We start from the raw sequence: 11378 nt of genomic DNA on the forward strand, positions 1-11378 counted from the left end.
ATTTTTGAATAAAGAGACAACAGGAAGTGTAGTGTCTTATATTCAGGGGGGTGGGAGTGGAAAACAAGGAGAAACAGCCATGTTGAAGAGCAGCTGGAGCTGCGAGGAGAAAGTTTTCTTTGGGGCGTATGTCATCTGTTGACATATCATAACTGTCATAATCAGGGGACACAAATGCTGATGGACAAGGACAGAAAATACACACATGCATGCACAAAGACACACACACGCACATACACATATACACACGTGCAGATAATACAGTTGGGGCCCCGGACGGAAGTGCCCAAAGCTAACAGCGCTGAACTGACCCATACACTGAAATGCCTGACCCTGTGAAACCATTGTCTGTATGCAGCATGTGGGCCACATATGGACAGAGACAGAAATACATATTAAACTAAAGCACAGAAGCAACAGCTAACTAAGCATTGCCGTAAATTTGCAAAGCCACAGCTAAAGTTGGTGATGATATTTATTGCTTTTGTGCACAATTACACCGCCAAGCCCTGCCAATGATAATCAGTCATGTTTAAGAGGAGGACAAAGTGGCAGCAGTCATCGCAGAGGCCTGTGATTGTGAACACTAAGACCTGAACTTGACATTGCCTCAGAGCTCAGAGCCATCACTGGCACTGCTCCACAGCCAATGGCAACAAAGTGGAGACAACAGAAGGTGGGGAAAAAAACGTTAGAGGGGGTAAACTGTGAATATGGAGGAGTGGAAAAACATCAAGCAACAAACCAATAATAATTCACACAACACAGTGGATTGTATCTTCTGTTGTTGCTTCCAGGAGGTGCTCGGCACAGGTTTGCATTATGTGAGAGTTTGTGTGTGCTGCAGGAGGATGTACAACCAAAGCCCTGAAAGTTCTGCGTGTGTGTGTAGGGAGCTGGGGTAAAGGGAGAGGTGCAGCAGGGCAGCAGGGATGTGTGGGGGGACGGTGGGGTTACTGAGCAGCACTGGGGGCATCGCGCTGACCAGTCGAGAGCCATCACTGTTGGGGGGGGGGGGTTGCGGTGAGGGGGGTGAGAGGGTGATGAATGCAGAATGCTGAGGTTGCCGTTTTGACTCCCTTTTATACATGTTAGAAAGAACACACACAAAGCAAAATGCTGGCGGCACTGTGGCAGTTATAGCTATTGTGCACATTGTGTGTGTGTAAATAGTTTATGTATATGTGTGTGTGTGAGTGTGTGTTCAAATAACACTGCTACATTGATACTGAGTGTTAACATGGTTTTATTTCATTTTATTTTGCTGTCAAATCCAGATCATATAGTGTACAGTACATATATCTCAATTATGAATATGAGTACATAATAAATATACTTTGTATTATATTCATTTTAAAGGAATGATTCATTAAAATTACAAAAGAGACAAATATCACAAACCAAATTTACCTGCGTGTCTATACACGTGTACAAAACATATTTTAAAGGGTAACTCTGCTATTTTTTCGACCTTGACCCTATTTTCTGACATTTTTGTGTCTAAGTGTCTGTTGGGAATAAATATTTTTAAACTGGTCCAGTGCCAAGTGAGAGGGTCGCAGCAAAACAGGCCACATTTTTGTCAATTTACCTCCACTAAAGGTGCTTGTTTTTGCCACTGATAGACTCGGACTGTTAGTAACATCTCAATGCTGACGCGCTCACCTCTAGACAGGATTATGGTAGCCTGGAAACATAATCTGGGACTTATATCTGAGGACTAATGGGTCTCTATATGCTTAGTGCAGTTTAAGGTGGTCAAACAGACCCACATGTCCAAGTTTAAGCTGTCTAGCATCTACCCTGAATGATGCCACCCTGATACAACCCCCACCTGTGACAAATGCAAAAACAATGATGCCACCCTGATACATATATATATACTGGCTTTGCCCTCACTCACAAACATTTTTTAAAGATATCTTCCATACCCTTTCTAAAAAAAATTAGACCTAGACCCTGTTGTTGCCCTGTTTGGCTTTGCTGATGGAGACAACCCTAACCTGACATCTGCAGAGCACCTTATGGTGACTTTTGCTCTGCTCTTGCACAGGCCATCTTGCTCAAATGAAAGGAGGCTGCCCCGCTGATATCTGGCCAGTGGCTTCGAGACGTAATGTCCCAAACAAAATCAGCTCTGAATGCATTTTGATTTAGCCCTTGATATAAAAAAAAAGTAAAACTCAACTCCATGGATGTTGTTACTCTAGACATTGTGGCTTAGAGATAAATAGATAGATAGATATTTAAAGGAAGGAAAACTTGGGGATATGAGGATGGGTGGCGGGTGGGAGGGAAGAGCTGTTGTGTCATATAGGGTATTACTGTAATTGCCTCAGAGTCATGTCTATTTCTGTTTGTTCTGCACACTGGTGTATACTGGGTGGCGTTGTGGAATGTGTCTGCCCAACCGTGGCATTTTTTGTGTTAGAATTGTCTGACAACATTATGAAAAAGATCCTTAAAGAGGATCCTTTTTGTTTACCAGAAATAGCCCTGAAATTGCCATCACCAAACCCACCAGACTCCATTTAAATAAACACTAATTTTATCACTGTAAAACACACTTCATTCTAAGTCACCAGAAACAAAATAGAACTCACTAAAGCCCTCTTGCTTTGTCTTTACACTGTTCTAACAATCACCGTGGAGATGGCTGAATAAAACCCTTAACTCACTGAGTCAGATGTGAAAACATGCTGAATCAATACACACTAAATTACTGTTTATTTAAATGGAGTCTGGTGGGTTAGTTGATGGTGATTTCAGGGCTGTTCCGGGTTAAACAAAACGGATCTTACTCTTAAAACATAAAGGTCTATCTCTGTAGGGATCCTTCCCATAATGTTGTCAGACACTTAAAATAATAATCTGAGCCGGTCAGTAGCAAAAGAAGGACTTTTAGTGGATGTAAACGATGACCTGAGTAGTTACATTGCAGCCTGTTTCATGGTTGCTGGCTGCAGTGCTCTGGCATAATGCTGGACCAGTTTCAAAAACAAAATTTCAAAAGAAAAATAGCAAAATTACCCCTTAAGACAAGACAAAAGCACAAGTACAGGCACACATTTACACACATTCATTGTATCCACGTTATGTTACAAAGCTGTCATATTACAAACTGTGTTCTTTCTTTAGAGCCATTACAGGTATGAAGGTCCATTTGATTGTGAATAGGACTCCTAAGAAAAGAGGCGGCCGCTGACAGCCACAGACATGAGAGACGCGCTGGACTGATTGAGAACATCACTGAACCCATGATGCAGGGCGAGGACCTCTTTAGCATTTCAAAGCATTCACAGACACAAGATGAAAATGAAAATAACACACATGAGGCTGTTTTTCAGCAGGGTTTCAATGAGTCTCCATTGTACAGTTTAATGATGTGCAAATTTGAAAGTGACAATACAGAATCTCACACTATTGGCTACACCTATACACACACTAATGACAGCCGACTAAGACCTCAAAGGTCACATTAAGCTCCTTTAAAATGCAGCATTCTCTCCACACATGCAACAAAAAGCAACAGGGAAAGACTTGTTTCAATGTGTTGGTGATGTTTTAGTGGAGGGACACTGAAAGGATAACTGAACTGAAATGTGCCAGGCGGACACGGTGATGGTTTGAAAGTAACCTTCGCTTTGTTAGTTAATTTAATGTCACGTGAGCAACATGATTTTTTTTACATTTACTGAAGTCTCTTGAAAAGAAAAAAGAAATACACCTTTAAACACAAAATGCTTCAGCTTATTGGAAGCCAGCTACTCTTAATCAAGCCAAATTAGTTAAAGGAGCTCTGTGATATTCAGTGCGTATCTTCAGCAGTTGTCTGCACATGGTTCTCAACATGGTCGTGGCTTAGCTGGCAGCTAGCAGCTAACAATGCTAATAGCACAAACAGTGCTAACAACAGCAACAGTGCTGACTGGCTAATGATATTAGCTGTGGTGGAACCAGAGGCTGGGCGCTATGCTTCTGTAATGACGCCGTCCCAATGTCAGCTGTAACTGTTGTTTGAGTGCGGTGTAGAGCGGTGGCATTAGCCAGTGGGATACCCGCATGTGCACACATGGTCAAGAAGGTGTAACTGCAGCTGGAGCGGCTACATGACCCACCCTCAAGCTATACTACAAGACTTGCCCGCTTTAACCTACACTCAGTCCATGATCAGCCCCCTTCGCTCCTTGGCCCAGATGCGGAGATCCTGACGGAGTTCTTTAGTTGGCAATTAGCTAGCCATGAAATTTTACGTTAAAAGAGAGGTGGTTGAGGTTAGGATACGAACAGGACGTCTACATCTTGTTATTTATGTTAATGCTCATTAGCAATTAGCTCACGTTAGCTACGCAGTATAATGTTAAAATAGAGGCGTTTAAGGTCAGGATAAGGGTAATGGAAAGGCCACATCTCATTACATATGAAGTGAATCACTTCTTCATGTATTGTGAATTATATAGTGGATTATTGTAACATTTGGTGTCATTTGGGCGGCTGTGGCTCAGAGGAAGAGCGGGTCTTCCATCAATCGGAAGATCGGCGGTTTGATCCCAGGCTCCTCCAGCCTACATGTCGAAGCATCCTTGAGCAAGATACTGAACCCCAAATTGCTCTCGATGACTGTTCCACCAGTGTGTGAGTGAGTTAAAAACTGAGTAGCAGGTGGCACCTTGTATGGTAGCCTCGGCCACCAGTGTGTGAATGTGTGTGTGAAGGGGTGAATGTGACTCGTAGTGTAAAAAGCGCTTTGAGTGGACGGATCTAGAAAGGTGCTATACAAGTCCATTTACCATTTATTCACTACATTGTAGCAGGGTTCAGATAGCCATCGCGTTGGTGGGTGTGTCTTGTACTATTGTGGGTGCGGTTTGAAAGGGCGTGTCGTGTACGCCACAAAGGAATTGTGTCTGCAGCTATATATGTCTCCCTGTGGCCGGACTGTCTATCAGAGAAGCTGATTACAACACATACAGAGGACACGTGACTTCATACCCTGCCCCGGACGTCATTACTCCACCTAATCTTTACAAAGGCCAAGCAAATAGTTGTTCACTGCTATATTAATGGTCTGAATGTCGTATAGAGTTCCTTTGAAACATAACTTTGAAATAAGAAATAACACATTATTTTCTTACAAACAAACAAACAAAAAAAATCATGATCAGTAACACATACTCAACTAAATACACTGAGGGATTTAGGGTACTTAGTCTGATATAACCAGTATCTTTTGTTAGCTCATGCTGGCAAACTTTATAACTCTTCTCTACTTGTGCCACTGTTATTCATTTTAGCAGATATCAACATCACTTAAAGACCAGTTGTGGCCACAGTGACCAACATTTTGAATTATTTGTGTTTACTCTCATAAGTAACAGATCAATTTTAAACAAGTTTTCAGGTATGTTTAATTTGGTGAAGTATTTCCATTTTGTGTGACCTTCTGCATCTTCTCCACTATGTTTCATGGGGAAATAATGTACTTTTTTTCACTCAACCACATTTATCTTTCAGCTGTAGTTGCTGCTCACTTTGATCCTACATCTGACTCGTAGCTGTTTTGTTGTAAAGTCTTGTATTAACTCAATATAGACCTTGTCATAGCTCAGTGACAGAAGGACATTTGGACAATATCTAAAGCAGAGGATGCAATCTCTCAGCACTGAACATATCAGGTTTTTCATCAGGTGTAAAATCTGGTGTCTCCAGTTATGAGGATTTTCATTATGGATGTTACTGCATCAATAATATCATTCTGTAGGTTATTAACTGCGACTCTTTTAATTATTAATTATTGATAAATGGCCAAACAGCCTTTAAATGTGTTTTATATCATAAACTGAATATTTTTGGGACTTTAAAGTGTTGGTCATCCAAAAAAAGACATTTAAATACTTCATCTGTGGCTCTTGGAAATTATAACGGCCCTTTCTCACAACTTTCTGACCTATAGAAACAATACATTAATTTATGACATACACATTAGATTAATCACATTGGGATGCATTTGGGGTTCAGTGTTTTGCTCTAAGACACTTCAACAGGTAGAACTGGGGATTGAACCTTCAGTCTTACCATTAAGAGACAACTGTTCAACTGCTCTCCCACCTGTTAAGTTTTCTCTTGAGGTGTTTCTACTTTCAGTTATGTAAAGGATTTTTAGTTTTTCTTTATCACTGGTGAGATTTCATATTAAAGTGCTTTAAAAATTGAAACAATAACACTGAATAATGTATGAGCCCCTAATTCCATTTTCACATAAGACCTTTGGCAGCTACTGTATAAGCCTGTCTCTGTCGAGCCTGCTCTACACGACTGATGAGCTGCACACTATGCGCGTCCATAAGAATCACTGTGATGCTGCAGAATGAGTTTCTATGTGTTTTTTTCATGCACGTGTCCTCAGTTGTTTTCTTGTTTGTTGGCCTGCTTGGCTCTCATGGCGTTCTGTGTGACCGTGGACAGAGATGATCCCGTCATGCTGGCCGTCTCCACAATCCCAATGTCCCTACAGGTCAGACACGCCACCAGCTTCTGACGAGAGGCGCTGCGAGCGAAGAAGAACTCGTGGGACACTCCAGCCAGTATAGCACCTATCGCTGGGCCGAGCCAGTAAACCTGAGGGTGGGGATAGGAGAAACAGGATATTAATGTAGGTTCAGGAGCAGGGCCATGCCTCAAACACACCTCAACCCATCCTGCTCTGTGTGTCTCAGATGTCTCAATCCTCCCTACCTCGTCCCTACCCACCCTCCTTCATCCTGTCTTCCCTTCTCCCTTCTTCTCTTCTTATTCATTCTGGTGCATACCTCTTCCATGTCTCATTCTAGGTACCGTCTGGGGTCCTGTAATCAGCTCGGGTGGAAAAACACCTGAGACAGATCCCCCACACTGACTCTCCCTCTGCCTGATCTTCAGTTCATCCTCCCAGACCAACCTAATGGAAGACATCCCTCTTCCACCTTCACCCTCACTTACATCTATTCATCAGTCCTCAACAACTAACACTTCCTGAATTACAAGTAAACCTTTAAACAACAGGTTGTGGCGTGGTCCTTTCTAGTGAAATAAGATTTAAGAGATGTGTAGACAGAGAAATGCTTTCATTTTATCTGGATGACAAATAGACAACAAAATAAAATCACCGGAATAACAGCTGAGCTTTGCAACTGTGGTCATTATAATACTTTATATTATACTAATACTAATATTCAGACACTTCATTTAACTAAAATGCAATACTTTAAATGCACTTCATTACAAGTAAAAAGTCTTGCATTCAAAATGAAATGTGAATACGTATTAGCAGCTATTAAAGTATCTCGTTCTGCACCTGTGACTGACATTTATCACATTTGATACTGATGCTTCTGTGTGTGAGCAGCATTTAAATATTGTTGCTGCTCAAGGTGGAGATGATTCTTATCTCTTGATACACAGATTAGTTCAGTGGATCCCAACCTAGGGGTCGGGCCCCTCCAAAGGGTCACAAGATCATCTGAGAGGTGGTGAGATGATTGATGACTGAAGAAAGAAGAAAAAACTCATTTCTGCAACACTATGTATATACATTTATGAGACTTTTCTCTAATCTCCACCTCAAAAAATTACATAATTAGAACACTTTGAGCCTTGACAAGTTATTTAAATGAAACCATCTGGGAAGTTTAAAATAAAAAGGTCTGTTTGATGGAACTTTGAATAACTTATAGACGTCTTAAATATGCGACAATGGACCCCAAAGGTCACTAGCCAAAAAGGTAATGTCATACTTAAGTAAATTAGCACCAAATGTAAATACTCAGCTAAAGCATAACTATCTCAAAATGATGATTAATTACAGAACTGTGGTAAATGTACTTAGTTATTTTCAATTATTCAATCAAAGTAAAAAATATACTGAATCTGATTATTCAATAACTGATATTGCTTTGATGATGATGATGATGATGATGATGATGATTATATGAACTCTGTCTGTAATTGGACAACAAATATAAAAGTGCATTATTAAAATAAGCTGGATGAGTGTTTCCATGGAGAAAGATTTGGATTTTGAGGCGTTCTTTCACCCAGTGGTGCTCCCAGAAGCCAGTGATGATGGCCGGACCCAGAGTACGTGCAGGGTTCATGCTAGCACTGGAAAACCGCGCCTGGCAGGAAGAACAGCACACACACACACGCACACACATGAACACATACACATTTATATGTCATAAAAATATTATAAGTCATAGCATAGTGTGTAGTAAAAATCTATATTAAAAAAATATCAGTATAACTTATCCGGAAAAATATCATACAATGCCATGTAACATAATAAAAATTCATAGTATAGTATGTCAGAAAATAATTTTAAAAAATCATAGTATAGCATGTAAAAAATAGAAAAAAGAGAAAAGTCATAGAAAAAAGAAAATCATGAAAAAATGTCATAGTATATTATATCGTCAAAAATCATAAAAAAATGTTATAGTATAGTATGTCGTCAAGAATCACAAAAAACATGATATTAAAGAATGTAGTCAGCAATCACAAAAAAAGAAGTCATAATATAGTCTGACTTCAAAAATTCAAAAAATTCATAGTATAGTATGTCATCAAAAATCATGAATAAAAGTCACAGAATAGTATGTCGTCAGAAATCATGAAAAAACGTCATAGTATAATATGTCATAAAAACTAATGAAAAAATGTCAGTAAAGTATGTCGTCAATAACATCTATTAAAATAATCATGGTATAAAATGTTGTCAAAAATCATGAAAAAAACTCATAGTATAACATGTCGTCGAATATAATGAAAAACAGTCACGGTGTAGCATGTCATCAAAAATCACAAAGAACGTCATAATATAGTATGTCGTCAAAAATCATGAAAAAACGTTATACTATAGCATGTTGTCAAAAGTATCATTCAAAATAATCATAGTACAGTATGTGGTCAAAAATCATGAAAAGATGTCATAGTATAGCATGTCGTTAAAAATCATAAAAACAAGTCATAGTATAGAATGTCGTCAAAAATCACAAAAAACGTCATAGTATAGTATGTCGTCAGAAATCATGAAAAAACGTCATAGTATAGTGTGACGTCAAAAATAATGAAAAAATGTCATAGTATAGTATGTCGTCAATAATATCATTCAAAATAATCATAATAAAGTATGTGGTCAAAAATCATGAAAAAAAGTCATAGTATAGCATGTCGTTAAAAATCATGAAAACAAGTCATAGTATAGAATGTCGTCAAAAATCACAAAAAAACGTCATAGTATAGTATGTCGTCAGAAATCATGAAAAAACGTCATAGTATAGTGTGACGTCAAAAATAATGAAAAAATGTCATGGTATATTATGTCGTCAATAATATCTTTCAAAATAATCATAGTATAGTATGTGGTCAAAATTCATGAATAAAAGTCATAGTATAGTATGTCATCAGAAATCATGGAAAAACGTCAAAACTAATGAAAAAATGTCATGGTATATTATGTCGTCAATAATATTTTTAAATAATAATAGTATAGTCTGTCTTCAGAAATCATGAAAAACGTCATAGTATAGCATGACATCAAAAATAATGACATAAAGTCATAGTCTACTATGTTGTCAAAAATAATTAAAAACGTCATAGTATAGTATAGTATGTCTTCAGAAATCATGAAAAAACGTCAGAATTTCGTGTACCGCTGCACTTTGGTTCATAGAGGATAGTGTATAGTCAAAAGTCACACGAAATGTCATAGTACAGTATGTCGTCAAAAATAATGAAAAAACGTCAAAGTATAGTATGTCATTAAAAATAATGAAAAAATGTCATAGTATGTTGTCAAAAATAACAAAAAACGTGATACTGCAGTATGTTGTCATGAATCATGTCAAAACATCATAGTATAGTATGACATCAAAATTCATGAAAAGTAACTCATGGTATAGTATGTTGTCAAAAATAATTAAAAAACGTCATAGTGTAGTATGTCGTCAGAAATCATAACAAAGGTGAGAGTATAATATGTCGTCAAAAATTATGAAAAAAAGGCAAAGTATAGTATTTCGTCAAAAATAACAAAAAACATGATATTTCAGTATGTCGTCAGAAATGATTTGAAAACATCATAGTATAGTACTTCCTCAGAAATCATGAATAAACGTCACAGTATACTGTGACATCAAAAATAATGAAAAACAGTCAAAGTATAGCATGTCATCGAAAATCACAAAAAATGTGATATCTAAGTGTTTTCATGGAAAAAGTTCATTGTATAGTATGTCATCGAAAATAAGGAAAAGAATTCATAATATAGTATGTCATCAAAAAAAAGAGAAAAAATCATAGTGTAGTATGTTGTCAAAAATTAAAAAAAACTACGTCATATGATAGTTTGTCTTCGGAAATCATGAAATAACGTCACAGTATAGTGTGAAGTCAAAAATCATGAAAAATTTCATAGTATAATATGTTGTCAAAACCCAGTAAAAAACGTCATAATATAGTATGTCATCAAAAATCATTTAAAACATCATTTGTCTTCGAAAATGATGATAAATTCATGGATATAAAGTGATATAGTATTTCGTCAGAAATCATGAAAACACGTCAGTATAGTATGTCATCAATAAAATATGTTTTTTTAAATTATAGCATAGTATCTGGTCAAAAATCATGAAACAAAAGTCACAGTACAGTATGTCATCATTAACACTTAAAAAGAAAGTCAAAGTTAAGTATGGCACAAAAAATGATGAAAAAAACGTTATACTACAGTATGTTGTCCAAAATCATGAAAAAAAGTCATAGTATACTGTGTGGTCAAAAATCATGAAAAAACATCACAGTATATAGTATGTCATGAATAACCATGAAAAAAAGTCATAGTATAGTATGTTGTCAAAAACCATGGAAAACGTCATTGTATACTATGTCGTCAGAAATCATGATAAAACATCATCGTATGATATGTCATTAGAAATCATTAAAAAAAGTCACAGTATAGTATGTCATCAAAAACCATGAAAAAAAAGTCATAGCATAGCATTTCGCCAAAAATCATGAAAAAACGTCATAGTATAGTATGTTGTCAAAAATCATGAAAAAAAAGTCATAGTATAGTATGTTGCCAAACATCATGAAAAAACGTCATAGTATAGTATGTTGTCAAAAATCATGAAAAAACGTCATAGTATAGTATGTCGCGAAAAATCATGAAAAAACAGTCATGGTATAGTATGTTGCCAAACATCATGAAAAAACGTCATAGTATAGTATGTTGTCAAAAACCATGAAAAAAACGTCATACTATAGTATGTTGTCAAAAATCATGAAAAAAATGTCATAGTATAGTATGTTGTCAAAAGTCATGAAAAAAAGTCATAGTA

The 11378-nt window shown here is 37.2% G+C and overlaps 1 protein-coding gene across 2 annotated transcripts in view; it reads right to left on the reverse strand.

Moving 5' to 3' along the window:
• Positions 1-1130: 1130 nt before the first annotated feature.
• LOC126402798 (aquaporin AQPAe.a) overlaps positions 1131-11378 on the reverse strand; it is a 13710-nt gene continuing 3462 nt past the window's right edge. For both annotated transcript variants that reach the window (XM_050065054.1, XM_050065053.1), the window contains exons 5-6: positions 8073-8153; positions 1131-6618 (exon numbers count right to left, since the gene is read on the reverse strand). In XM_050065054.1, the coding sequence (XP_049921011.1) occupies positions 6403-6618; positions 8073-8153 (297 nt within the window). In that variant the 3' untranslated portion in view covers positions 1131-6402. The remainder of the gene's footprint in view (positions 6619-8072; positions 8154-11378) is intronic.

The sequence above is a fragment of the Epinephelus moara genome, chromosome 16, assembly GCF_006386435.1.
Source record: "Epinephelus moara isolate mb chromosome 16, YSFRI_EMoa_1.0, whole genome shotgun sequence".
NCBI lineage: Eukaryota > Metazoa > Chordata > Actinopteri > Perciformes > Serranidae > Epinephelus > Epinephelus moara.